The 27,892-nt window shown below is 48.1% G+C and overlaps 2 protein-coding genes across 3 annotated transcripts in view; one reads left to right on the forward strand and one right to left on the reverse strand.

Annotated features, from left to right (window-relative positions):
- The window catches only part of ERI3 (ERI1 exoribonuclease family member 3), a 140,942-nt gene extending 140,171 nt beyond the window's left edge, over nt 1–771 (reverse strand). The window contains exon 1 of one of the 2 annotated variants that reach the window (XM_069862991.1): nt 750–771. The gene's annotated coding sequence lies outside the window, so the exon portion shown is untranslated. Of the gene's footprint in view, nt 1–723 lie in introns of both variants that reach the window. The other variant, XM_069862992.1, reaches the window with a different exon arrangement.
- LOC138723728 (uncharacterized) lies at nt 1–27,756 on the forward strand. The gene is made up of 4 exons (XM_069863089.1): nt 1–8; nt 435–1,038; nt 23,971–24,177; nt 27,748–27,756. The coding sequence occupies exons 1-4, from the start codon at nt 1–3 to the stop codon at nt 27,754–27,756; spliced, it is 828 nt and encodes a 275-aa protein (XP_069719190.1).
- Nucleotides 27,757–27,892: the final 136 nt, after the last annotated feature.

Below are 27,892 nucleotides of genomic sequence, written 5' to 3' on the forward strand. Positions count from 1 at the left end.
ATGACGATGTAAATCCACCAGACACAGGACTCGGAGAAGATAGAGCATAAGGAGTAAACGACAACACCTTTTCATACATCTCAGTTTAGAAGAAACACCTGTAACAGTACAGCAGCAAGGGAAGAACAGGAGAAGAAATCCCTATGAAATAAGTAAACGGATCCTGAGCTTCTGCACTTTCTCAACTTTACTCCAGGCTAAGGATCCGAGAGAGGCGACCGGCTAAACCCCACGGGATAAAAGAAAATGGGAAAAGAAGCACTTCTAAGCTTTCTCAAGTTTACTCCACATTCGAGACCCAAGAGAAGGGAGCGGTTCAGCCTCACAGGATAAAAAAAAACACAGGGGAAAACCCACATCCAAGTGCCTGTGAGCCTCCCCCCGCTGCCGCTGCCCCTCGCCCACCCTGGACGGGCTTCCCCCCCTTCCTCAAGCCCCTGGAGCCGCTGCCTGCGGGGTCCGGAGCGGGGTTACCCCGCTCCGGACCCCGCAGGCAGCGGCTCCCGGGGCCGCAGCAGCGCGGGGCCCGGCGGGGCCGAGCCTCCCTCCTCCCCCGGCCCTTCCACCACCACCACCACCACCCCCCGTCCCCAGGCCGGGCCTGCACCCCGCGTCCCCGGGCCGGGCCTGCCGGGCCTGCCCTCCCCGCTCTCCTCCCTTTCCCCCCCCCCACCGTGGCCGCGGCCTCGTCCCCCCCCGCCCCGCGCCGCGGCCGCTCCGCACCACGAGTGCCCAACGCCGCCGCTCACCTCCGCGCACTCTGACCCCCGCGCCGAGCGGCGCCGCCGCCGGCCAATCGCAGCGCCGCCTGGCGCCGCCGGGGGGGCGGGGCTTCCTGTCCCGCCGCCGCGCCGCGCGGGGCATCATGGGGATTGTAGTCCCGCCGCGCGCCCCGCCCACCGCCCTGCCCTGCCGCGTGGCCGCGCCTCGGCGACGGTGCAGCCGCACCCCCCGCCGGGCCCCGCTGGGCCGCGCGCCTTCCGTTCCCCCCCCCAGCTCGCCTCCTCACGGCCCCCGCAGCCGCCTGTTACTCACCATGTACCTAGCTGCCCCTCCTTCCGTTCCCTCTGCCCCCTACAGTCACCCCATGTGCCACCCCATGTGTCCCAGCTGCCACTCCTTCCCTTCCCCACCAGCTCAACTCCTGTCCCCTGGAGTCACCTCTTACACCCCATGTGCCAAGTGCCACCTCATACATCCCATCTGTCCCAGCTCAACTCCTTCCCTTCCCCACCAGCTCACCTCCTCCTGTCCCCTGGAGTCACCTCATACACCCCATGTGCCCAGGTGCCACCTCATACATCCCATGTGTCCCAGCTGCCACTCCTCCCCTTCCCCACCTGCTCACCTCCTCCTGCCCCTTGCAGTCATCTCTTACACTTCATGTGCCCAGCTGCCCCTCCTGCCCTTCCCTCTGCCCCTACAGTCACCCCACGTGCCACTCCAGCTGGAGGCCAGTTCCAAGTGGGGTTCCCCAGGGCTCAGTGCTGGGTCCAGCCCTGTTCAATGTCTTTATCAATGACCTGGGTGAAGGCATCGAGTGCACCCTTAGCAAGTTTGGGGACGACACTAAGCTGGGTGGGAGTGTGGATCTGCTGGAGGGCAGGGAGGCTCCAAAGGGATCTGAACAAGCTGGACCGCTGGGCTGAGTCCAATGGCATGAGGTTTAACAAGGCCAAATGCCGGGTCCTGCACTTGGGGCACAACAACCCTGAGCAGCTACAGACTAAGTAGCTGGAAGAGGTCTGGCTGGAAGACTGCCTGGAGGAGAAGGACCTGGGGAGGGGCTCTTGATGAGGGAGTGCAGGGATAGGATGAGGGGGAGCGGTTTTAAGCTTAAAGAGGGGAGATTTAGATGAGATATTAGGGAGAAATATGAGGATGGCTCAGGTTGCCCAGAGGAGTCGTGGGTGCCCCAACCCGCGAGGTGTTCAAGGAATGAAAAGCTGGATGAAGCTTTCAGCAACCTGATCCAGTGGGAGGTGTCCCTGCCCATGGTGGGGGGTTTGGAACTGGATGAGCTTTATGGTTGCTTCCAACACAAACCATCCTATGATCCTGTGACACTCGCATCTTACCTGCAGTGATACCAAATCTTTAGCTCATGCCCCCATGCGTAACCTTTGGAAAGCGAAATTACAAGCATACTAGCTGGGGCCATTGGCCACTTTGCTCCCTTCTTCGTCCCTCACGTTGACTCATGCCCTCACATTCCAAGGCAGCAGCTCCTTCACACCATCCCAGATAAATCCACATGTGTGCTAAGAGCAAACCGAGTCATCGGCTTGCACAAATAGGACTGTGAGGGATCCTAGAGTTCACCTCACTCATCTTCTTCCTGCAGGTGGGAGCAGTCCTACCTCTTGGTCGTCTTGCTGTCTTTTTCAAATCATCCCCTTAGGCCTTTCTTTGGTTCTGTGCCTTAAAATATTAGACAAAGGCAAGCACTGGAGTGCAGAGATCACTGACTGCTGCTCATGCAAGGCTGGCAGTTTGCACCTTCCTGGCTGCCTGGTCTTATTTGCCTGATATCACTGTCTTTAACTGTGCTGCTGACTCTTCGGGATGAATTTATCTTTTTGCTCTGTTTTTGTATGCAATCTTGAACTTGGAAGGCTTGAATCATGAAAGTAGCATGTCAGAACTATAAAAATACCAACAGCAAACCATTTAATAATAGAAAGAGTTCCTTTAAGCCCTCTTACATTTGGCATCTCTCAGCCTCCCACCCACATAAGCAAGGGTAATGTGAAGTTTTACTTCTAAGCTTAGCTGTATCGCTGTGATTTGTCAAGCCCTTAGTGACTGATATGTGGTTTGCCAGGAGCCCAGGAGAGCAAATTGAGGGACTTTGCACAGTAGCATTCCTTGAGCAATCTGCCCCTGCCCCTCCTTATCAGGGACGGAAACTGGCTGAGACATGCTTGTAACCACGCTGCGACTCCAAAGCTTGAAATTTAGGGCTCACAGCTCACCTGTGTTTTGAGAAGGATGAAAGAAGAGACCTTCTCCCTGGTGACCTCTGCATCTAGCAGTAAAAATAAAATTTCTCTCAGTCTAGACAAACAATGAGTGGCTCACAGATGTGTGTCCTTTCATCAGCTAAACCTCTGCTGTTTCCCAGGTTTGTCAGGCAGCAGATTTCCTCCTGTCCATTATTTTATTGAGTGGGGAGAACCCCTTCTCCCAGCTGAGCATCTGCAATAACCAGGAGCCACATCCTGGATTCTTCCAGCCTCAATGACCCCGATAAGGTCCATGCAAGTTGTCCTCTGAAGATTGTGGGATAACAATGTAAGAACCTTCATGCAACTGCACTTTGAAATAAGTCTCTTTTTCAGGCACAGCTCTCAGCTGCCAGAGAAAGCACCCAAACCAGTTTGAGGAGATCCATGTTTTATTAAATACTGTCAGTGTTTCTGTAGTGTTCATATCTGAGCCTGTGAGTGTGCATGTCTCAAATGAACACTGCAGGCCACTGAAAATGTCACCTACAGATTAATCTGGCTCACTCCAGGCTTCTGGAAAAATGAATGAGGGCAATCAATAGACATCCTGTTGCCTCCTCATCAATGCTCGTGGCTCCTGTAGCATCCTGGTTGGGAATAGTCCCCCTCCCCAAGGGACTCATTCAGCAGCAGAGCTAGGAAATGCTAGGGACAACTGCCACAGTGCTCTGGGCAAGCAATGCTGAGGAACTGGTGGTGTCTGGGCTGTCCTGGTTTACACAAAGGGCTGTCTTCAAACACTGGGTGGAAAGGGTAGCTCAAAGTTTCATCCCTGCCTCCCTCTCCCATTGGATCCCCTGTGCTGCTGCCAGCAGATGCTGCAGCCTGGTCTACATTTACCTATAAGTTTTATTTCTTCTAAACCCCCAACAGTTTCTTAACAAAGCATCATTTCATTCAGCACAGATGTGTGGGTACCTCTGAGCTGGTGGGTGAACAGGGTTTTATGAGAAGGCAGCAAACCAGTGGGGCAGGTTAAGGCAGAAAACACAGAATAACACCCCCCACCCCTCAGACCCCCACGGCAGCTCCAGGGGATCCTCCATGTGAATAAAGGGCTGAGCCCTTTCTAGCCCAAGATGAAGTATCAGGTCATCGCCTGCTGCTGCATCAGCACAGAGGAGGAGGAGGGGTCCCACTGATTGCCATCCCAACCCTGTTCTCGGTGCCTCCTTCCCAAGGACCCATGGAGCACACTCCCTTAAAAGCAATGGGATTTCACATGATTATGGCACAAAGAAACATCACCTCATTTTAAAGGTGACTCCTTTAGTTCTGTGCAGCTACTTATGCTGAACGCAACTTTTAAATGTCTTATAATACACATGACAAGTAGTCTTGTGTCACTGTTTTCTACTTAACAAGTTAATAACGTGCCAACCCAAATCCTTCAGTTATTAACGCCACCGGTGGGACTCATTAACCAATGTGAACACATATTTAAGGGAATACTAATATTCACAGTGTACATTTTTATATTCACGTTGTCATTCTTGAAACCACAGCTCAGTTCATGTATTCTGTTGAAACATTTGTTTGCAGAGGATTTCTCTCTCCCTTTCTCTCTAAACATACATACTATCACTGGGATATCATTCTCATGAATGATATTAATGACAGCTTGTCATCATGGAAAGGCGTTCCTGGCTGTCAGTTAGAGGGTGTTTTGAAAGAAAGCAGCTCATTCAACCCCAGTGGGAGAAAGCATGTCTCACTGTTTGATAGTGACCCCCTTAATGAATTTGGGAGCAGCAGCAATAGCAGCTCCGTGGGGCCAGGAGGTTTGCAGAGGGAGCACAGGGCTCTAGGGTGACAATGACAGGAGATTTTAAAGGTGCTGATGTCCTGAGCAAAGGCAGAGAAAAGATGTCAGATCCTAAAAGGTCACCTTCCCTGGAGGGGTTTAAGGGACGGGTGGGCGAGGCGCTGAGGGGCATGGTTTAGTGTTTGATAGGAATGATTGGACTCAACGATCCAGTGGGACTCTTCCAACCTGGTGATTCTATGATTCTATAAAAGCAAACCACATGTAGGAGTATAGGCCAGGAAGGGAGTCCCAGGGATACTGAGCTGTTCCCTTCCATCTTGCAATGTAATTCCCCACCCAGCTTCCCAGTAAATTCATCAACTTCAAATACATTTGTTTGCTTGCCTGTGCTAACCCAAGTAGGAGGCTTCTCAAGGTCTTCTCTGGCAGACAGGTGGGAAACTTCTTCTGATTCCTAGATAAAATGTATTCATAACTATCTTATGCTAGTTTACCCTAGTAAAATTTACCCTTTTAACTTGTGGGGTTTTTTCCCCTCCCGTGGTGTATTTATAGGCAGCTCTCAGATCCCAGTCATCTTTGTCATCTTTATTTTGCTGGGCTAACCAAAGCATTTTATTTTTGTGTCTCCTCACCACCCTGGCTTTCCATTTCCCACATCATCCTAGCAGACCTCCTCTGCACCTGCTCCAGTTTCAATTAAATTTTCCTGGGCATGAGCATCCAGACTGGTATGTGGTATTCCCAAACTGGGCTCCAAGGCCTTGTGCGATATTTGTCACTTGACCCTATAAATATCACTCATATAAGCATGCTGGATTTCTATATTTTCCCCCTCAACAGGGTGGTCCACTCTCAGGGATTTCTTGTTCCTTTTATTTTCCTAAGCACTCCTTGCACAGTAATAAAAATGTACAGACTCAGTGGGGATCTGTTTTAACTTCAAATGTGCTGATTCAGTTCAAAAACCATTAATTCAGCCGGAATCAGGGCCATAGGGTGGAAATCCTTTTCCAGTTAAAACAGAGGTGAGAGGGACAGCCTTTGGCAGGCTAGGAAATGAAGTATATTAGAAAAACATAGCAGGACATTAGAAAGTGGCTATTGACTGGGCTGAATTAACTGAGGGTCAAGGAGTCCTGGACATTTCAGATCAGGATGAGACACCTCAGCAGGAGCTTGGATTTGGGCAAAGCTCTGAGGTTTGATTCATGGGAGTATTACATTTCTCTAGCCTGAGCTTTGCTGGCTTGGACATGATTTTCCCTGCCGGACCTTGTATTGTCTGAACAAGACGCTGTACAAAGCTGGCCAGACAGGCTGGTCTTGTCTCCAAACAAATCCCTAAAAGTGGTGGCTGCCCCACCCCTGGAGGTGTTCAAGACCAGGCTGGATGAGGCTTTGAGCAGCCTGATCCAGTGGGAGGTGTCCCTGCCCGTGGCAGGGGGGTTGGAACTGGGTGGGCTTAAGGGCCTTTCCAACCTAAACCTTTCCATGATTCTATGACTCTGCTCAAGAGCACAAGAGGATGCAATGAAATGCAGAGCAAACACAAGAACTGTGTAGTTTGGGCTACATGCTGCCATGGTTCCCCTCTGCATGGGTCTGAGGCTCTGGAGCGAGTCGAGAGAAGAGCAACGAAGCTGGTGAAGGGGCTGGAGAACAGGCCTTATGAGGAACGGCTGAGAGAGCTGGGGGTGTTTAGCCTGGAGAAGAGGAGGCTGAGGGGAGACCTCATTGCTCTCTACAACTACCTGAAAGGAGGGAGCTGGGCTCTTCTCCCAAGTGACAGGACACAGGATGAGAGGGAATGGCCTCAAGCTCCACCAGGGGAGATTTAGGCTGGACATTAGGAAAAAATTTTCATGGAAAGGGTCATTGGGCACTGGCAGAGGCTGCCCAGGATGGGGGTTGAGTCACCTTCCCTGGAGGTGTTTAAGGGGTAGGTAGACGAGGTGCTGAGGGACATGGGTTAGTATTTGATGGGAATGGTTGGACTCGATGATCCGGTGGATCTTTTCCAACCTGGTGATTCTATGATTCTATGATGTGACCACCCCAGGCACACAGCACTTGATGTGAAACTATAATCACCACTGTATGTGCTTCAAAAAGCAGGATCACACCTGGGTAGGTGGCTTGGATAAGCAGGAAGGGTGAAAAGTGCCCAGTGAATCCAGCTTTTGCCCGTTAACCCTGCTTTATATATGGGATGAAGCAGAAAAGCTCCCTATATATGCCAGGAAGGTATCAGCACTGAAACGCAAAATAACCACTCACCAGAGCACTTCCACAGGATGCTTGATTGAAGAAAAACGTAGGCTGAACATCAGGAGAAATTTCCTAAGGCTACGATGGATGTGGGATCACCTCCCAAGAGGAGCGATGGGAACCATGCAACCAGCCTCTTACAGCTCCGTAAAATGTCCTGTTGGTGCCAACCCAATTCCAGTTCAAGGGAGCTGCTCTGAAATCATCTACCATGCCTTTTCCAACTCTCACTCCTAAAAATCAGACCCAAGAAGTACAAAGAGAGAGGGACAAACAGTGATGTCAATTTGCTCAAGAAATACAACCTTTTATACATTATTGTGTGTCATAAAACCCTTGTGCTCGCACTGTATACTTAATCTTGATATTCCAATGCCATCCACAAAAAAATTCAGGCTTAACCCTCACAGTTTATATTGTCACTATAAATGCTGGTAAAAAAATATTGTACAGTTGGGTGCAGTTTATTCTTTATATTTTAATGGCTATAGCAAAACTCCATTGCTAACTAGTAAAAAAAAAATTTAAAAAATAAAAAGTCGAATGTGTTTTACAGCTCTGTCGTCATGAGAAAGCTGTATTTCAAAGCAAGGGCATCAAGAGCAGTGAAATGGGACATTTTTAAACATTTTAAACATTTTTAATGGCACATTAAAAAAAAAAAACAACACTTCACCAAAATCTTTTTGCCAGTATTTTAGCTAATAGGGTTGCAGTGCATAAAGTCAGGGTTCTGACGCCTGCACAGGCCACCCAATACTGAGCCGCTGCTCAAGTGTCTTGAACTCTAAGTGTAAATGGAAAAAACATTTAAAATTAAGCGTTTCTCCTGAAGGAACAAATTGCTGATAAAGCAAATCTTCCCATAGGACAAGCACACCTGCTGGAAGGTAAAGAGACATTTTTATGTGGGGGATTTTAACTCAAGATAAAATACTTTTCACGGGCAGTCATATGGAAGACAGCTGGCCAAAAATAATAATAAAGGAATTTGTGTCCCACGGGAAATTCTGAGGTTTCAAAAATCATGATTTTTGACCGAAGCTGGGACAAAAAGTTTAGCACTCTGATTTTTTTTTTTTATTTGATGACATATTCCCAAATTAAAATAGTACATTTATTTTCACTTTACCACATTGACATTTCTTTTCTTTTATTATTGTATAATTCTAGAAGCTCAAACCATCCATTACACCACGCTGTTACGTTTCCTTATACTGTACATTACTGTACATCCCATATACTGTACATTACATTGACAGGCATGATCTCCACCCTTTTTTAAGATCCCTATTAAACCAGCTGAGTTTCTTCATGAAACTGAATGTGACGAATGACAAGGAACGACCCATGGCTGGGGGGGTTGGAACCAGATGATCTTTAAAGTCCCTTCCAACCCAAACCATTCTGATTGTATAAGGATCCTTGCTCCAAGCTGGGGGGACAATGGGGTTTTGACTGCTATTTTTCAAATGTGCTTTTAATTGATGGACATAAGAGACAAGAGCAGCTGGGAAGGAGAAGCGCCCTGCTCAACCCGAACAAGCACAGGGAACATGAAGTTTGAAAAACCATGAACTAGCTCTTGGGCTGATAGCTGGCAGGAAAACAGCCTGGCACGAGCCCATCATCACTGGTGGTTTGACTCCTGCTGTGTGCAGGGAAGGGAAACTTTCCAAAGGAAAAATACCGTACCCAGAAAACTCCTGGCTCCTCCTCAGCTCAGAAGACCCCATGTTTTTGGCCGAGCATTTGAACGAAATGGGGTATAAAGGCATAATGCAGGAGTTAAATAATGCTATCAGAAGATGAGAAAAAAAAACATATTAACATTTTGGCTAATTTCTCAGCAAAAGCTTGGATAATGTTGGTGCATCCTAGGAAGTCTTTCCAGTTACTTCAGTCAATGTTTTCTGGTAGAAAACTGGTCTGCTGGGCAAAAAAATGATCTGCTGTACGTGAAATCTCTTGTGTTCATTATTTAATTGGACCCATCCATGATGTTCAGCAGTATGCAAAACTTCCTGGATCAAAAAATCCTCTAAACTGCTCCATAAAAACTAAATAATTACCTGGCTAGCACTAGCCAGTGCTGCTCCAAGTGTCCAAACGCCAAGCCTTCAGAGCATTTTCTAAATCTCTAGCCAAAGCAGCCTCCTTCACCAAACTTAGCTTCTCACCTCTCTCTCCAGAAACACACACCTCCAAAGGACAACTAAATTCACCAGGAGGGAGGTGCATAAGAAGTTACTTCCTGGCGTAAGGGGCTGAAGCTCAGACCCTTGCTCTCACATAGCTTCTGTCTACGCTGCTTTAATTTCCCCATCATCTCCACTTCTATTTATTCTATTTTCTGCCTCTGTGTCCTTCCTCTCCAGTGTTTGGAGACCCTCTTTCCTTTTCCAGCCTCTCTCTTCCTCCCATCGTTTCCTCCCGCTCGTTCCTTCCTTTCTTTCTTTCTTCTTTCCTTCCTTCTCAGCTCTCTCCCAGGAGTTTCTATTCTTTCCTTCCTCCTCCTCTCTTCTACGAGGACTTTCCTTTTTGCTGCGGGAGGGGCTTATTCTGCCAGGGGTAGGGAGGGGAAGGACATGCTGTGTCCAGACAAACCTTAGACACTGATATCCAAGTTTCGCTTCGCTGGGCTCCAGTCACAGCTCCTGCATCTCCTGCTGCTTTCAGTCTGCAAGTACCAGCTGTGTGTTTTGTCACGTCAGACTGGAAACACCCCAGAGGTCCCAGCAGACAGCACGAAGGGGTCCAAAGGCTGAAGACCCTGGCCACAGGACTTAAAAGTGTCCTTTGAAACCCAAGAGAAATAGCCTGCAAGAGCGAACGGTGCATCCTCACCCAGACCTCCTCCTTTGTTACAACCCTGAAGCAGCTGAGCTTTGAAATGCCAAAATTCCCTTTCCCCAAGAAAATAGTCTCACTTATGTTGACTGCCATCAAAAAATACAGCTGTGACCACTGAAATTCATCACACCTGGGACCTGTGCTGGAGGCAGAGGCAGCTTCTTTCTGCTGCAGAGGCCAGTGTAGTAATGTGCTACCTTATCTCTAGTGCCACTGACTTCAGTCTATTTAATTTTCCCTTTGATTTTAATATAGATTTATTGAAAACAACAGTTATCAAAACAAACTGCACTGGCAAATTGGTGTTCGTCTGTAGCTGTACAAGCACCTATAAAGCTGCCAGCATATGAAATAAATGGTGCTATATGGGAGGTCAGTTATTGCAGTAGAAGTTCCCCAAGGATTTGCACTGGGCAGTTTAATATTTTTCTTATTACCCTCTTTTCTTTTCTACTGTTTATGCCTCTCTGTTTAAATTTAAAACACACAACCATCTGCCAAGACAAGCCTCCCTGATAAAATCATCTCTGGTAAACCTTTTCATGAGTGGGCTTCCCTCAGAATACCAGCAAATACTGATGTGTTCCATTCAAATTACAGGCAAATGGGGGCAGGAAGGGCGAGTTTTCTTCCCAAAAGGCATCACCGCCCGGGCCAGCCCTTCCCCACCCCCTCCAGTTTTTGAAAGGGTTTGTCCTTACCTTGAAAAAAACACCACCTCTTAAACACCTGATTCTTGACACGCTATTTAACCTCCATTCAGATTACGTGGCAGTATCCCACCTCACTAAATTATATCTAGTATTTGTGGGCTCCTCCCCACCCACAGCGCTAAAGAAAAAATCAAATCCAATCATAGTCTAAACCCGTTCATCAAAAGAGATAAAAGGGGTTTTGTACTGATCTTCACATCAGGAGAACACAAATCAAACAGCATAACTGTCAAATGAGGAGACGAAGTGTTTAAATGCCTATAGAAATAGGAACTCTAATTACGGAAATATCTATAGTGTAACTAATATTATTTACATTAGAGCAATGCTAATCCAGATGAGGGTTAATGTCCCTGCTCCGAAAACATTACAGTTTAAATAGACAAGAGGCGGTGGGAGGATGGAGGAGAGCATCAGCATGCTCATGCCTGCTGGAAGATGAGGGGTGGAGGCAAACTCCTCATAATAGAAAAGAAGAGGATGAAACAGATCCAAAATTTGTAATAATGAAGACGAGTTTAGATGGAGCCACAGAAAGCAACTGACTTGCTCAGTCTCCTGCAAGCTACTAACACTTCCTAAATCCAGAGTAGTAGATTTTCAGACCAGGCTGGTCCAAGTGGACCTTTGATTCCACGGGAGAGGCACCAGCCCTCATTTAGGGGCTCCAGGGAACAAGGCATCTTGCTTTGGTGGCAAAGAAAAGTCTGAACTGATGGCGAGCGAGCAAAGCCCTCCATCCTCTGGACGTCTGGACTAATTTGTTGCTCAGTCTGTCAACATGCCCACAACCCACCCCAGGCTCAGAACTGAACCTTTCAGCCTTAAAGTCTTCTGTCTGGAGGACCATATCCAACTTCCCCTGGCCAAAAGTACCCTCCCTCTTTTAAGTCTATACAAACTGGTGGCAAAAAATTAATACAAGTGCTTTATCCTTTACCCACTGTACTCTCCAGTTCTGATAGATCTTTCCCAACTTCTCAGAATAGAGATAAGAGGACTTATCCTCCTTCTTCTCCATCCTGCCCCTTACCCCACTCTTCTCAGTGCCAAAGCTCAACACTTGCAGCTACCAATCCTTTAGAGACCTCGTGAGGTGCTTCCTGCCTGGCCAAGCTACCCCAATGCAAGCTGGGGTTGAATATGACCTGTTTAGACCATATTCTATTTGACATGAATTTCTGAAGACAGACAAAAAGAGCAAATCTGACCTTCTATAGATAAAGCTATTGAAATATCAAATACAGTTCTAATCTCTTAAGTGATCTCAACTATTTCTCAGTCCTATAAGAAACATGCTGTAAAGAATAGCAGTCTCCCACACCTAAAACAAGATTAAAATCCTATGCATTTGGAGGGAAAGGATCCAAACAAATTGGTGCTGGACAAAGCAGATTTTCCAGGGCTCTAATAAAGAGTTCAGCACAAAAAAGAAACCCAGCAGACAAGAGGCAGAGCATTAACAAGTCTGAATGACACATGCAGCCAGATTGTCTGCTTCGCTGACAATTGATGCCATCCCCATTACTGGGGAAATATTGTAAGCGTGCTTCCATAGCGCTCTGCAGCTTATTGCTATGGGTAGCCAGTGTGTCTTGTCATGGCTTACGGCTTTTGTGAGCCGGTGTAAAATGGCTTGTGGTTCCCGTGCCTGAGTGTACTGGTGAAGACAGCCAAGCACAGCCAGAACATGCCTCTCCAAGCACCTTGTATGCTTTGGGATTCTGCAAAGCAACAACTGGGTTATAAATGCTGCTCTGGCACAGCTAAAGAGAAGCTCAAGTCTTGAGAAGCTTTAAGTCTCGCTGTTGAGAATCAAAACAGTGGGGAGGGGGTCCCACAAGCAAGATCTTCAGAACGTGTACAAAGAGAGCGCAAGGATTGTCACAGGTGCTCCTGTAAATGGAACCACTGGGTGAGCCCAAAGCTGAGGTATCTAAGTTGGACTGTTGGTTCTCACCATCTCAGCAGTGTTGGAAGAAAAGTGAGTGGTATGGAGGGCAATTCCCCAGGGGCAGGAGCACCCCACGGCAGGTGCAGGTGAGAACCCCATGGCAGCCTTGGGACAGGCAGCAGAGGGCTGAAGGACCAGATCCAGCAAGGTAGGGACCATAGGCATTTCTCTCATGTAAGGCTCTGCTGCAGAAACAGTTGAGAAACAGAGTGCTCGAGCATTCACCTCGTTTCTGTTAATACACACTCTTCACTCTCACTCTTCATTTCTTTTTCTTTCAGTCCTGAAGCGGCTCATAAGGAAAGACGAGCAGTTTGCCTCTCCTGGCAGAGGAGATGTGACACAAGCCTGTGGTTTCACATCTTCACATCCCTCTTACATCCTCCACCTACAGCCGAAAGGACCCTGTAAGGAAAACAGCTGTGGTGGGCAGGCAGAGCAGGGGATGGGGGGAGAGGAAGGAACAAGAAGAATTGGAGACTGAGGCAGAGCATCCCCATGAATCGTAGCAATTTCCTCTGATCCTGTTTTATCATTGGGGGTGGGAATGTAAAAGATACAGAACCTGTGTGAACAAGGTCAAATTAAATCACATTTCCAAGCTGGGGAAATGACTTTTGCCTGCAGCAAGAGAGGTGCACAACATGAATGAAGGAGGGAAGGTTCATGCCACCAGGCACACTGTATCCAGCTAAGGCAAGACAGAGGGAATTTATAATTAGCCCACTGAAATATATCCCTGCAGGATTTTGGGGCGGGGGGGGCGGTGTCACACCAATTGAACATGTAAGAGAAAGGCCAACTGAGATTTTATTTCAAACCTATTGCTTCTTATGGAGGACAGCTCATCTTTGTCTCAGTGGACATACGTTCCTGTCTAATGAGATGATATTACTCAAGAGGGTTAACTACCCATGCTCTCTGAAGACATAAGAGGGAAGCCATGAACATCTTCAGGACAATGCGAACCTGACTCGCCTTCAAGAACATCAACAGGAGAAAGACCCAGATGCTGCTGAAGCTAAAGATTTCCTACAAGAGCACACAAATTGTCAGGTCTATTTAGTTCGACATTGATGGAAATTCCATCTAAGAGTGGATGGAAAGGAGTATCCTGAAAACCAGGCAAAGTATACAGGACTGGAAATGGCCTTTCACACAATTCACATACAACAGGGAGGAATTAATACAGACTCCCTTGCAGCCCCAGTAGCTCTGCAGGCTCATGGGTGTTGGTGCGTCTGCCTTAGTGAACTCGCTGCCTCAGTGCTAACAAAGGAAAGTCAGTGAGATCTTGGAATCATAGAATAGTTTGAGTTGGTAGGGATCTTAAAGACCATCTAATTCCTACGCCCCTGCAGGGGCACCTCCTGCTGGATCATGTTGCTAAAGGCTCCATCCAACCTGGCTTCGAACGCTTCCAGGGATGGGGCAGCCACAACTTCCCTGGGCAAGGTGTGTGCAGGTAATGGCTCTCAGCTCTGAAGTGTCTAATCTGGGATGTTGTGGTTGAATTTTTGAATGGCAAGTATCCCTCATTCCTTTCAGTTTCGACTAAAATCAAAACCACAGGAGTGGGGAGATGGACCAGACCTAGAGTTCAGCTAATCCGTGTCTTGCTCCTGCTGGCAGTGGAACTGCCAAAAGGCACAGCGGACAAGGAAGAAACCTTGCAGGGGGAAATCACACTGGAAGAACAGACCATTCTCTGTGCCTGTTTCATCTCCAAGCCAGCTCCTGGTCTACCCTGCAGTGTAAGGTTTTACGCCCCTTCCGAAGTTTATTGGTTTTATTTGCTATTAAAATTCAAGTTATTCTTGCTGTATGCAGAAGCACTAAATAATTTTGTGAATTCCAGTAAACTCTGCCTTATTGATCCCTTGAGGGACTGAGGTCCACAGGAAAACTGCAGATGCAGTGAGATGTTAGTGATAGGACAAGTGATAGGATAAGACCAAATGGCCTCAAGCTGCAATGGGGAGGTTTAGATTACATATTAGGAAAAATTCCTTTACTGAAAAAGTGGTGAAGCATTGGGAAAGGCTGCCCAAGGATGTGGCGGAGTGACCACCCCTAGATGTGTTACAAAACCAGGTACATATGTTGTTTTGGGACATGGTTTAGTAGGCACGGTGAGGTTGGGCTGATGGTTTAGTATTTGATAGGGATGGTTGGACTCGATGATCCAATGGGTCTTTTCCAACCTGGTGATTCTATGATTCTATGGTTGGACTGGATGATCTCAGAGGCTTTTCCAACCTTAACAATTCTGTTTCTCTAACGATCGAGGCAGGCATTTGAAGAGTTGTGAGATATTGTGGCGCTGGGAGGGAACAATGGAGCATGGGGCATTGGGACTGGATGACAGATAAAGCTGGCTAAAGAGAAAGCTGGACCAAGATAAAGAAATTTTGAATGTACCAGTTTCCGAATGGCTTCATGTCTGACAGAAAGCCAGCTTGTTGCATGTATTTACCTGTTTTAAATAATTTACTGCTAGAGCAATGCGAGCGGGATTAAAGGACAAGAAAGGGGCAAGGAAAAGGAATGGGAAATTCAGATGAGAAGTGACTCGAGAAAAAGACTGGTAGAAAGCAGATGTGTTTCTTGGAGGAAGATAAGTAATTTCCCAGGATAGAAATAGTGAGAACCAGACACAAAGTCCTGGCAATCATCAGTAGGTATGAAACCAAAAATTACCCAAAATTGTAAGAAGGGATCGTGAAAATGGTCTTTGAAGCCAGGTTTGGTGACTGAGCTATGGAAGAACTAGAGCTCTGGAGCATCTCACCTTCTCAGAAGGGGAAGGGAGGAACCTGAGGAAAAGTGATGGTCAGATGGGTCCATAGCAGCACCCTCCCTCCTGTGAGTACACCAACAGGTACGTCAGAGTCTGAATCTCTGCTGGGGCAGCAGATGTGCCGGGACTGAGATGGAGACAGGCAGCCAGGTACTTTTGTGCAGCGTGGCAGCGAGATGGACAGGCTTCAGGGATAGGATGCTGTGATTTTGCTGGAGCCACACTGCTGTGGGAGGACACCTGGACAGTGGAGTTCTGCATGGAAGTCCCTGGCCTGACCCAGACCTCCAGGGAAGGACCCATGAGGCAGAAATTTCCCCTACCCTGCCCTGCTGCCAGAGGAGTTCGCTTCACTGGAAAGGAAGTTTTGCACAGAGACTTCTGCAAAAGGCAGGGAGAATGGAGCAGGTGAAAGACGTTTCATTCAGCTCTCATCTGAACAGAGGTTGCGTTATTATTTCAGCCTGGATTTCTCCCCCTTCGGATTTAACCTCCAACTCCTGTTAAACAGACACATCAGTCTAAGGAAAGAAAATATTTATTTATTTGGTAATTATTATTTTTTCTAGAGAGGAACACCATCTGGTTGGCATGACAACGGTGCTGTGGGCCACCATAAACACTGGATCATTAGCACCAATGCACTGGGCTATTACAGAGCCCTGGCCATCAGCGCGGCAAAGGTGTGCGGGTTTATGGTGCAATCCCATTCGTATCGCAGCATGGGATTTATCACGGCAGTCACAGTAGTGAGCACTACAGCTGGTGCTGAGGTCCAGCCTTACACAGGACCAACCGCATCGGCATAAAGCGTTTTTGCTTGAAAGAGGCACAAATCGCAGGTTTGTCTTAAGTCACCTACGGCTTGTGATATGGCTGCTGTCTAATGCAGTTCCAGGGCTGGACCACAAACATTGTAATACTCAGCACTCTGAGCTCCTTAACAGCATCGCTCTGCGTTACGTAGCATCATGAGAAAATGCACGTGCATAAAAGGCACCAGTACATTTTCTCCTAAGAACAGCTAGTTCCTAATACTACAGATGTGAGGAGTGCTCAGCACAGCTCAGAATTAGATCCACAAATTCCATGTTCTTGGGAGAGAACAACTTACCTTTCTTTTTATTGTAAAGCACCATTTCAGTTTATACATCTGTAGCAGATATTAGTAACGATCATGCTGCGCTTGGCTGCTGCAAACCCTGACTGATGAGAGCAGCCCTAACTCACACAAGTTTCCCATTGATTTTATCTCATGTTAGGTTCTAACTAATCACACCATAGAACTGCCTTGAAAGCTCACTAGATCTGTCCTGCTTGGACAGGTGGGGGTGGTTTCCAGTTCCCCACTGAACTGGGGAGCCCCGTATCCCAGGTAGGTGCAGCCCAGGGTCTCTCCAGGCTTTGCCCCTGCACCAGCTTGCACAGATGGTTTGGCTGAGGTGTTCCCTGAGGTCCAGTCACAGCAAACACCAAGAAACATGGCTCTGTTGGGGTGAGTCCAGAGGAGGCCATGAAGATGACGAGGCTGGGGCACATCCCATATGAGGACAGGCTGAGAAAGTTGAGGTTGTTCAGCCTGGACTGCAGGGAAACCTTAGAGCAGCCTTCCAGTACCCAAAGGGGGTCTGCAGGAAAGCTGGGGAGGGGTTCTTTATCAGGGAGTGCTGGGATGGTGGGGGGAGGGCAATTTTAAACTGAAAGAGGGGAGATTTAGATTAGAAATGAGGAAAAAATTTTTTACTGTGAGCACTGGTGAAGCACTGGCCCAGGTTACCCAGAGAAGTCGTGAATGCCCCCTCCCTGGAGGTGTTCAAAGCCAGGTTGGATGGGGTTTTGAGCAACCTGATCCAGTGAGGGGTGTCCCTGCCCATGGCAGGGGGTTAGGAATTACACGGTCTTTAAGGTCCCTTCTGACCCAAACCATTCTATGATTCTATGGAACAAATAAGAAGAGCAAAGCCTTGCTCACCATGAGCATTTTCCATGGGCCAAAGCAGGAGCCACTGCTCTGAGCTGCTCTTGGACATGACTCCAGCTTCTCCCGGGTTCCGAGGTACAGTTCAGTAGCTTTGCCTTAGTTTTACTTGATCCCATTAATGACAAAAATGACAAACACATATGCTTTACCTTTATAGCTATTTCACGCTTTGACATGATCCCGGGCAAGTTACCTATGCTGTCAGTGTGATGGATGGTGCATGGAAGGGGGGTTGGACAGGTGTAGCTCTTGTCACAGGGAAATATTTTTCCACACCATTAGCCTGTGGAACTCATAGCAACAGGGTATTACTTGGAGAGGGATTCAAAAAAGCCCTGAAAAAAAAGAGTGGATGCCTGTACAGAAAACAAGTGTCCAGTGCTGTAACAGCAAATGTTAGAAATAATCAATAGGGAAGGATGTTGCCTACTACGTGTGGTTAAGTCAAACAACTTCAGATACTGAAGCTTTGGGGACAACTTCTCTCAGGAGCAGAATGTCCCAAAAGTGCCTCATTTAGGGCTCTGGGCACCAAATCCTAAGCATCCAGATCTGACCTCAGCTTTTGGTGGGACTTGGAACCATGGCCACGCATTATTTTCTCCAGCCGTGGCTTTGCAGAGAGCAGTGGGGAGTTGGTGTGGCTGCTCCCATCCTGCGAGGCACAAAGGAGCAGGATCATCTCTCTAGGGCTGCGTTGGCCTCCTGAGGTTTGCACCAGGCTTCAAAGCCTTGTGGAGCTGGGAGAAGGCAGAGGGTGTTTCATCAAAAGTTGCTTTGGGGTCTTTTCCCTGAAGTCTCCTGAATAAGGGGTCCTGCCTTTGCACAATGTGAATCAGGTCCCCTGCCATCAAGCTCTGATGATATGTGACGTCCACTTGTGGGCAGCGTTCCTGAAACTGTTGGTGTCGTTGGGCATCTGGCACCCAGTGTGCAATCTCTTATTTGGAGAAGGAGTTTTCCAAGGGAAAGGCCATATATGAAACAATGCTGCAAGACAATGATTCACAAAGAACACCTAGCACTCATCTGCAAAATCCTGGGCGTGCTCTCCAACGCTTGCTGTTGGGATTTGGTGATGAGAAAGGTCTACAAGTAAAATAGCATCTTGCAGCATGTCCTGAGAAGCCATACCAGGAGAGTCTCCTTGCTCTCCTGCGTTACTCAGCAGGTTTGGAAGAGGTCTAGGTGACAGTGATAATGGAAAAGGGACATGTGTATCTGTCAGCCGTAGACAGCCTAGATTTCCTTCCAGACTAAAGGGAATGTTCTCACTACGAGTCCTACAAGTCAACAAGTCATTTAAAGGACTGTATTCTCACTCTGGGAGGACTGGTACACCAGCTCTAAATGTCAGACTCCTGGCAGATAGTATGTCTTCAGCCTCCCTCTGCCAGATTCTCCCTTTGCAAGAGAGGGGGCACTGGCAGAGGGCAGTCACAGATGGCTTAGAAGGCAAAGAGGCAAATATTAGCTCTCCTGAGCTGTGGGACAATCCTTACATCAATGTAAGCTGCTTACATCAATGTACAGCTGCTGAGACCAGCGCAGTGCTCCCAAACTCATAGGTCAATCTTTATCTTAGGTGTCCTTGCTAACAGCAGCAGAGAGTGAAAGGAGGGTGTAGAGAGGAGGGAGCTGGGCTCTTCTCCCAAGTGACAGGGGACAGGATGAGAGGGAATGGCCTCAAGCTCCGCCAGGGGAGGTTTAGGCTGGACATGAGGAAAAAATTTTTCACGGGAAGGGTCATTGGGCACTGGAACAGGCTGCCCAGGGAGGGGGTTGAGTCACCTTCCCTGGAGGTGTTTAAGGGACGGGTGGATGGGGTGCTGAGGGACATGGTTTGGTGATTGATGGGAATGGTTGGACTCGATGATCCAGTGGGTCTTTTCCAACCTGGTGATTCTGTGATTCTATGATTCTATGGCAGAGGCTTCAAGCTCCTGTCCAAGGGCGTAGCCACCAGCTTATTGATGCTTAAACCAGAGCCATTACCCTGATAAAACCAGGGGACAAAAACATTTGGACACTGGGAAGTACAACCACTGGGCAGCACTCCCCAGCACCTTCTCCCCGGAGAAGATGAGTGGTCCTTCTCCCATCTGAGTGGGCAGGGAGGTGGTGGCACTCTGCTGAGACACTGGCTGTAGCCAGCAGAGGGCATGGAGATTACACACGCCAGCCAACCACCCACACCCGGCTGGATGCGACAGCCGTGTTGAAGCTTAATTGTGATTAAATGTTTATTTTTAATTAATTAATTAATTAATTAATTTTCCCTCCTCTAACTGTACCGCAGATGAAAGGATGGTCTGGGTCTGGCAGAGGGGATGGTGCCAGTGACTTCAGGATGCGGTCCCATCCCTACAGAATTTCCCACTCTCTCGAGGTGTGACTTTTCAGGCGACCCACAGCATCGCAGCAGGGAGGTTCCCAACACGTACAATGCACTGTAAAATCTCAGTGTGCTGCCAGTACACACACAGTACAGTTTTGTCCCATGCTTTCTGTAGCCACTGTTATAATTCATCAACTTTCTCAATCTTATTGTATAAAATAGCATCTCGAGGACATAATGATGAGTGAAGGCTCTCTTGTTTTAGGATTTGTATGCTGGTATTGTAAGAATCCAGCAGGCTTACAGTCAGAGGCGTTACTCTTGGTGGAAATTACATATACACTTGACTTTATGTATTATTGGTAATCCTATTGAAATCTGTATGCATAAAGTTAAGTGCATCTAATCAACTCGGTAGGTTCAGGATTGTATATATTAATTTAATTTGGACTCCAGTAGTTAGCACGGCATCTGCAATGAGGAGGTGCAGCACTGCGATAGCCCATAATGATCTCAAATTTTGTTTTAATATTAACTGAAAAAAAAAAAAAGAAGGAATTGAGGTGTCCTCTATTAGTCTTAGAGATGAGCAGAGCAGACAAAGTTAAATCAGATGTTCGAAGTTATTTTAGGGTCCAAATTATCAGTGTAGAATATATTTCAGTGGAAATTTTTCCTATGGGCCTCTGTGCATATCACAGCTCCATGGTGGTGCAGGAGGCCATGTTTATGGATCCATTTTCAGGATCAAAACCCTCATTAGTAATACAGATTAATGGTAATTACAAATATAAATAACTTGAGTGTATCTTCTCATTTTCCTCTGAAGGCATTGCTCACAGGAGCTAGCTAAATGCCAGGCTTGTTCCCTGAATCCAAACTGTATTAAGTTCTTGTGTAACGGTGCAGTAACATAAAGTTAAATAAAGCTGCATAATTTTTTTTCAAGCCTCAAAACACGGAGCTTGATTCTCAGCTCGCATAAATTGGACACTGGCACAGGATTCAGATCCTTTTTCCATAGTAAGGAAAAATAAAATTGCTTTTTGGCTCAGAACGAAAGAAAGAAGTTTAAATCTGAAGGATCGTTTTTCATGATGTTGTAAGTACTGAAAATACAGCTTTATAATAAAAGCACTTTTTTAAAACCAGAATTCCATAATTGCGACTGTGAAGCTGTAGCACAAGCTGGGCTGTGCCTCTTCACAGGCTGAATGTTTTCCCCAAGATCTCTAGGAGATAAGGGTTGGGTTTTAATGTGGAAGAGAAGAGAAGAGAAGAGAAGAGAAGAGAAGAGAAGAGAGAGAGAGAAGAGAAGAGAAGAGAGAGAAGAGAAGAGAGAAGAGAAGAGAAGAGAAGAGAAGAGAAGAGAGAGAAGAGAAGAGAAGAGAAGAGAAGAGAAGAGAAGAGGAGAGAGAAGAGAAGGAAGAGGAAGAGAAGAGAGGAAGAGAAAGAAGAGAAGAGAAGAGAAGAGAAGAGAAGAGAAGGAGAAGAGAAAGAGAAGAGAAGAGAAGAAGAAAGAGAAGAGAAGAGAAGAGAAGAGAAGAGAAGAGAAGGCTCTTATCTAGACCTTATAGCTGCTTTCCAGTATTTAAAGGAGCAACAGGGAAGCTGAGGAGGGGCTCTTTATCAGGGGAGAGCAGGGATATGATGAGGGGGGAAGTGATTTTAAGCTGAAAGAGGGCAGATTAGATTAAATATAAGGAATAAATATTTTCCTGTGAGGGTGATGAGGCATTGGCCCATATTGCCCAGAGAAGTCGTAGCTTGCCCCATCCCTGGAGGTGTTCAAGGCTAGGTTGGATGGGGCTTTGAGCAACCTGATCTAGTGGGAGGTGTCCCTGCCTGTGGCAGGGTGGGTGGAACTGGGTGATCTTTCATGTCCTTTTCAGTTCAAATTGTTCTATGGTTCTATGATTCTAAATGTGTCAAACTCTGATGCTATTTAAAAGGTACCTCTTCTATACTACCCCATACAGTATTTACCTAAGTCCTCAACTGGTTTGTCCTGTTGGTGTGGAGCACGCTACAGGATGAGTGCCTCGAAATGTGTGGTGGTGCCAATTAATTCCATGCCCCCCCACAAATCAGCAGGACTCGTGTTGTGGGGCACATCTGTATCTGCAGCCCTGGGGCAGTTACTGCCAAAAAGCTTTTAGAAATGACCAGCCCCCCAAAATCACAACTTCGGTTAACCAAGGGGTACTTGCAAGATGTTGTTCATGAGCAGAATATATGCACAGGAATGCTTGCTCACAATTGTGAGGGATTTTTACCTGGAATATCTAAATGCCAGTTTTTACGTGAAGCAGGATTCTGAGCCTACGTTTACCATCATGCCACGGCTGATCCACAGAAGAAGGCGACGCTTGCTGCCTGCCCTGCCAGCCTCCACGCTCCTGCACACGATGTGTAAAAAAGCAGCAGTGGAGCAGATGCCTTGAAGGCAAAGGATGTTCTTTTTGTTGAGTATCATCAGCCTCCGTACGGCTGAGCTGCAGTTCAGAGCAGACAGCAGAGCTCTGATGGTCAGGTAAAGAATGCACGTGAAGCTCCTTCACCCGGGTGCTTTCCTGAGCTGAGGAGCTTAAAATGCCTCAATGCTTTATCATGAAATGTAAGTGTGAAAATAAAAAAGTCTCTTTTTTTGGCTACATTTACAACCATTTCCAAACATCTTACCATTCATAAGGCACACAAGCACCCTGACGGTGTATGACCTGTCCCTAAATTGTTGTAGAAAGGATTTGTGAACTTCACCCCAGCAGAGAAGCAAGATGTTACAGCCTGCACAGTGCACCCAGTTAAGGACTGGGGCCTCATTTCTTACTGTGCTCATGTGCACTTTTATAGGGGTCAGTGCACTCAGCAATCCATGGAGAAATAGGCAAAACCAGCCTCTATCGCTCTAGTGATGAGTCCTATCGACACAAAAGTTGTTGGGTGACATAAGCACATAATCCCTCTTGTACATAGGACGTAGCCCGAGTGTTTGATGATGCTAATGGGGAGGACTTCTTTTTTTCAGTGTATGTTGTATGGCATAGTCATATTTTGAGGATGCCAGTGCAGAGTTAGATAAGAGTCAGAAAATGCTGCCCGTTTTCTGCTTTTAAGAACAACCTGAAATTATTTTGCATTTGAAGAATAAACAAAACAGTTCCCTCGGGTGGAATAAATCAGTCTCTCAGATCAGTCCCTGGTGTACTTCACAAGAAACAATGAGACAACTGTTTCATCTGAGCCTCCATCTAACGCTGGCTCTTCCATTTCCTACAACTGGCAGTTGTTGCTCGGGACAATCCCGGGGCTGGGAGGGCACTTGGCTGCAGCCGAGGTGGAGCGTGTGTGCGGGAGGGTTTGTGCAGAGCTGCGACCTGCATCCAGGAAACATTAAAATAGCAACGTGCGTGTCGTGTGTGTGTGCTGCAGTTGGACAAACACTGTGAGTGTGAAGTCCTTAATTTGTTCTCTAGCTCTGCTGGGGATGTCCAAGGTGAAGGAGAACAGACCTTGTGAGGAACGGCTGAGAGAGCTGGGGGTGTTTAGCCTGGAGAAGAGGAGGCTGAGGGGAGACCTCATTGCTCTCTACAACTACCTGATAGGAGGGTGTGGGGAGGAGGGAGCTGGGCTCTTCTCCCAGGTGACAGGGGACAGGACAAGAGGGAATGGCCTCAAGCTGTGCCAGGGGAGGTTTAGGCTGGACATTAGGAAAAAAATTTTCACGGAAAGGGTCATTGGGCACTGGAACAGGCTGCCCAGGGAGGGGGTTGAGTCACCTTCCCTGGAGGGGTTTAAGGGACGGGTGGATGAGGTGCTGAGGGACATGGTTTAGTGTTTGATGGAAATGGTTGGACTCGATGATCCGATGGGTCTCTTCCAACCTGGTGATTCTATGATTCTATGAATTTGGTGATGCCCATCCCTGGGTACCCCCGAGTGTCAGGGTGTGGGGGTGAAGGCTGCGTGCCTGTGAGCATCCCGAAAGGCTGGGGTGGGGTACGGAGCTGCCCAGGGGGACCCCGCAGCATGCGGAGGGTGGGAAATACGACGGGTGCCGGGACCAACCAGCGGGTGGGTGACACCGTTGCGGAAGGGCTGGTGGCAAGCGACCCCCTGGGGAGGGAAGCAACCCCCCCTGAACCCCATTTAGGCAACTCCGAGGGGCGGGTGGGCGCCCGGGCTGGACTGCATTTCCCATACTGCCCGAGTGCCCTAATGTATGCAGCGCTCAGCCCGGCTCCGCGTGTGTGTGTGTGTGTGTGTGTGCGTGTGTGTGTGCAGGCAGGAGTCCCTGGGAGCGTGGAGGCTCATTCACTGATGAGAGCCGGCACTGAGAGGCAGCACTGCTCCTTCCCTCGCACCCCCGGCGCCTCCCGCCCTGCTCCATGCGCTCCGCGGGGCCGGCCCGACCGGGACCGCGCCGCTCCCCCGCCCGCCGCCCGCCGCCGCTCCCGGAGCACCGGCCCCGCGCGCACCCAACTTCGCAGGGCAAGTTGCTCCCCCCTCCACACCCCTCCCCGGCCACCCCACCCCCCCCCGCGACCTTTTCCCCTTTCCCCCCTTTTCCTCCTTTCCCCCCTTTTCTTCCTTTCCCCTTTTCCCCTTCCCCCCTTTTCTTCCTTTCCCCCTTTCTCCCTTTCTCCTTTTTCCCTTTGCCCCTTTCCCCCTTTTCCCTTCCCTCTTTCTCTCTTTTACCCTTTCCTCCTTTCTCTAGTCCCCCTTTCCCCCTTTTCGTTTTTCTCCTTTCTTCCTTCGCCCTTTCCCCCTTCTCCCCTTGCCCCCTTCCCCCTTTTCCCTCTCTTCCCCTTTCCCCTTCCTCCTCTTTCTCCTTCCCCCTTTTCCCTCTCTTCCCCTTCCTCCTCTTTTCCCTTCTCCTTTTCCCCTTTGCCCCTTCCCTCTTTCCCCTTTCTCCCCTTCTCCTTTTCCCCTTTGCCTCTTCTCTCTTTCCCCTTTCTCCCTTTCTTACTTTCTCTCTTTCCCATCTCCCTTTCTTCCTTTCCCCCTTCCTACCTTTCCTCTTTTCTTCCTTTCCCCTTTCCCCCTTTCTTCTTTTCCCCTTTCCCTTCTCCCTTTCTTCTTTTCCCCTTTTCTTTTTTCCCCTTCCCCCCTTTCTCCCTTCCCCCTTCTCCCCTTTCTCCTTTCCCCCTTCTCCCCTTTCTCCTTTCCCCCTTCTCCCCTTTCTCCTTTCCCCCTTCTCCCCTCTCTTCTTTTCCCCTTTCCCTCTTTCTTCTTTTCCCCTTTCCCCCTTCTTTTCCCCTTTTCTCCTTTCCCCCTTCCCCCCTTTCTCCTTTCCCCCTTCCCCCCTTTCTCCTTTCCCCCTTCTCCTTTTCCCCTTTCCCTCTTTCTTCTTTCCCTCTTTCCCCCCTTCCTCCTTTCCCCACTCTCCCTCTCCTCCTTTCCCCCTTCCCCCCTTCTCTCCGGGGCAGCCGGGGGACCCTCTCCGGCCGCGGGGAGGGCTGGCTGGGGATGGGCACGTTAACACCGCGGGGAAAAGCAGAGAAAAGGGATCCCCCCCACCCCCCCGCATCCTCGGCGAGCCCCGAGCTGCCCGGATCCTCCCCCCTCTCCCGGTGGCTTTTCCCGGGGGGACCGGGAGCCCCGCAGGGATCAGGTGCCGGGAGCCCCGGGAACCCAGACACCCGCTCGCTCCGAAATACCTATTTTTAATTTTTTTTTACACAGTATTTTTTTTTCCTCCCTTATTTTTCTGCCGGGGCAGCCCGGAGACTGATTTCCTCGCTTCCCTCCGTTCAGGCAGCGACAATTTCATTTCCCAGCGGCTGCAAAACAAAAAACTTTTTCAAAGGAAAGAAGCGAATCCACGCACACAGGGTTTGTTTTTCTTTTTTCTTTTTTTTTTTTTTCCCCGAAATACACAAACTAAATATTTTACTTCGCAATAAAAGTATCAGGAAAAAAAATAATAATAAAAAAAATTAAAACTCAACCCTACTAGGCTATTTGTGTGCTCCAGAAACACAGCCAGTAATTTTATTGACTCCCAAGCTTTCATTTTTGCGATCGTGCAGCCCCAGGGTGAACTTTTAGTTTTAAGCCGTAGCAAAAATGCGCGATCCCCGCTCGAAAAGCGAATTTTTTTGGTAAAAACACACGCTCAGCTTCGTTTTGGACGAGGCTGGAGTTTGTACCAGCATCCTCGCCCCTCCTCGGGTCCTTCATCCCTAAAAAGCTGCTCTCAGGTAGGAACCAACCGCCTGGATCTCCCACGCGGGGCTGTTCTGGGTTTATTATTGCAGATAAAGCTAGAGAAGCGCTTTAAATTGTCTGCGTTCTTCAACGAATGAGCTAAAATTACTCCACGTGTGGATCGCGTAGCTTGGCGAGGCAGGAGAGGGGGAAGGAATTATCCCTGTTTTCCCTTTAGGTCCTTTAGAAAACTTTCCGGCTCTGAGAAATCTCAGGATTTTCTTGCTTTTAAACCAACCACCCCAGCTCTAAGCCCAGGGACGCCTGCGAATAGCTTGGGAGCGTGGAAAAATAATTCTTCGCCTTCAGATCTAAGCGCATAAAAAAACCATCTGGGTTGAGCACAATGAAATCATTAGGAAACTGTCTCTCCTTAAAGAGTTGTAGGGAACGCTTGTCCTTCCACACAGGAAACGCGCACGGTAAGTGATGGTTGCAATAAATCCAAACAACTCCGGGCATCTTCGCGTTTGATCATCTTGGTGACTTGGAGGAGGAGGAGGAGGAGGAGGAAGGAGCCGGGGTGGGGGGGGGGTTGGGGGGGGGGGGGGGTGGGGAGGAGGCAAAGCGACTTCGCTGGACGGACCGGGATCCCCATCCCGACGCCGGGGAGTGAAAAATTCCCGAGGAGGCAGGAGCGGAGCGGCTCCCGGTGTCTTTCCCGCAGCCCCAGCCCCGCAAACACCTGTTTAATTCCCCGTAGGCTGCATCCCCGGCTTGATCTCAATCGACTTCATCGAACCCCTCTCCCCCCATCAAACCCAGCCCGGTGCCCGGCGGAGCGGGGCTGCCCCCCACGAACCAGCAAAAAAAAAAACCTCATTAGGTTGTGGTTTATTTTTTTCCCTTCTTTCCTTCTTTTTTTCTTTTTCCCCCCCTTCTTTCTCTCTTTTTTCTTTTTTTCCCCCTCTTGCCACCCCCCCGGCGCTTCCTCCCTTCTTGCGGAGCCGCCGCGGGGGCTTTTTCCTCCCTTTTTATCTTAAAAAATCATAATAATTGGCATTTGTGGCTTTGTTTTTGTTTTTTTTTTTTAAGAAGTTAGCAGCACAACAAAAGCGGGAGCCGGAGCGGACCGATCGCTCCGGCTCCTCCGCTCCCCGCTCTCCTCTTTTCTTTTATTTATTTTATTTTTTTCTTTTCTCTCTTCTCCTCTTAAACCGGTTTTCGCAGCAGCTGCCCGGGAGCGCGGCTGCAGTTGGCATATTTCAGGCATTGGGAAAAAAAAATTAACTGTTTTTCCTTTGTATCTTAATCCAGTGATGAGAGCTCGCCTTTGTTGGCTTTCGAGCTTGCATTTGTTTTATTTATTATAAGGAAATCCAGTTTGGTTCAAATATATAATCCATTTGAGCACTTAAATCCCCAAACAGCTGGCATTATTTTGTTTTATAATCTTTGGCTTTTCTGCGCAGAGCATATTTCTAAATTCCTACTTGACATTTATGGGGGGAAAAAACTTTTTAATGTAAATGAATATTGTGAATTTTTTTTCCTGCTTCTTTCTTAATTTACGTGCATCATCAATTTTCCTGGATTTCCTATTGTTTTAACCTTCCACCCCCCTCAACAACTTGTTAATTATTTTTTTTCCCTGAGAAAACTTTGTTTCTGGAGGGAGAAAAATGTTAATTTGCCCCATTATTTTAATCTCTGGCATTTGGAAATGGTTGAGAGACCGCAAAAATGCAACCTGTTGTAGAAACCAGAGCGGTGTGTTTTATTTCTTTTAATCGATAGCAGAGAGGTGATTTAGTAATAGGAACTCTGAGTAACATTTTAGTAAGAGCTTTGCAGCTCGGTGGCTGCGTACGGGGTGTGCATGTGCTCGCCTACGTGCGTGTTTCTTTGCAGGCTGATTAGCAAGAGGGGGTTTACGCTTATAACCAGTGCTCACTGCTTTTTTTTCTCCACTTGCTGGGTGTTTGTGATCCTGGCTCAATCCAGCTCTGCCATGGCTTCTCCTACTTTTCTCAGACTTTCCCCTTAAGTAATTCCG

Source organism: Phaenicophaeus curvirostris, chromosome 8 (genome assembly GCF_032191515.1).
Source record: "Phaenicophaeus curvirostris isolate KB17595 chromosome 8, BPBGC_Pcur_1.0, whole genome shotgun sequence".
NCBI lineage: Eukaryota > Metazoa > Chordata > Aves > Cuculiformes > Cuculidae > Phaenicophaeus > Phaenicophaeus curvirostris.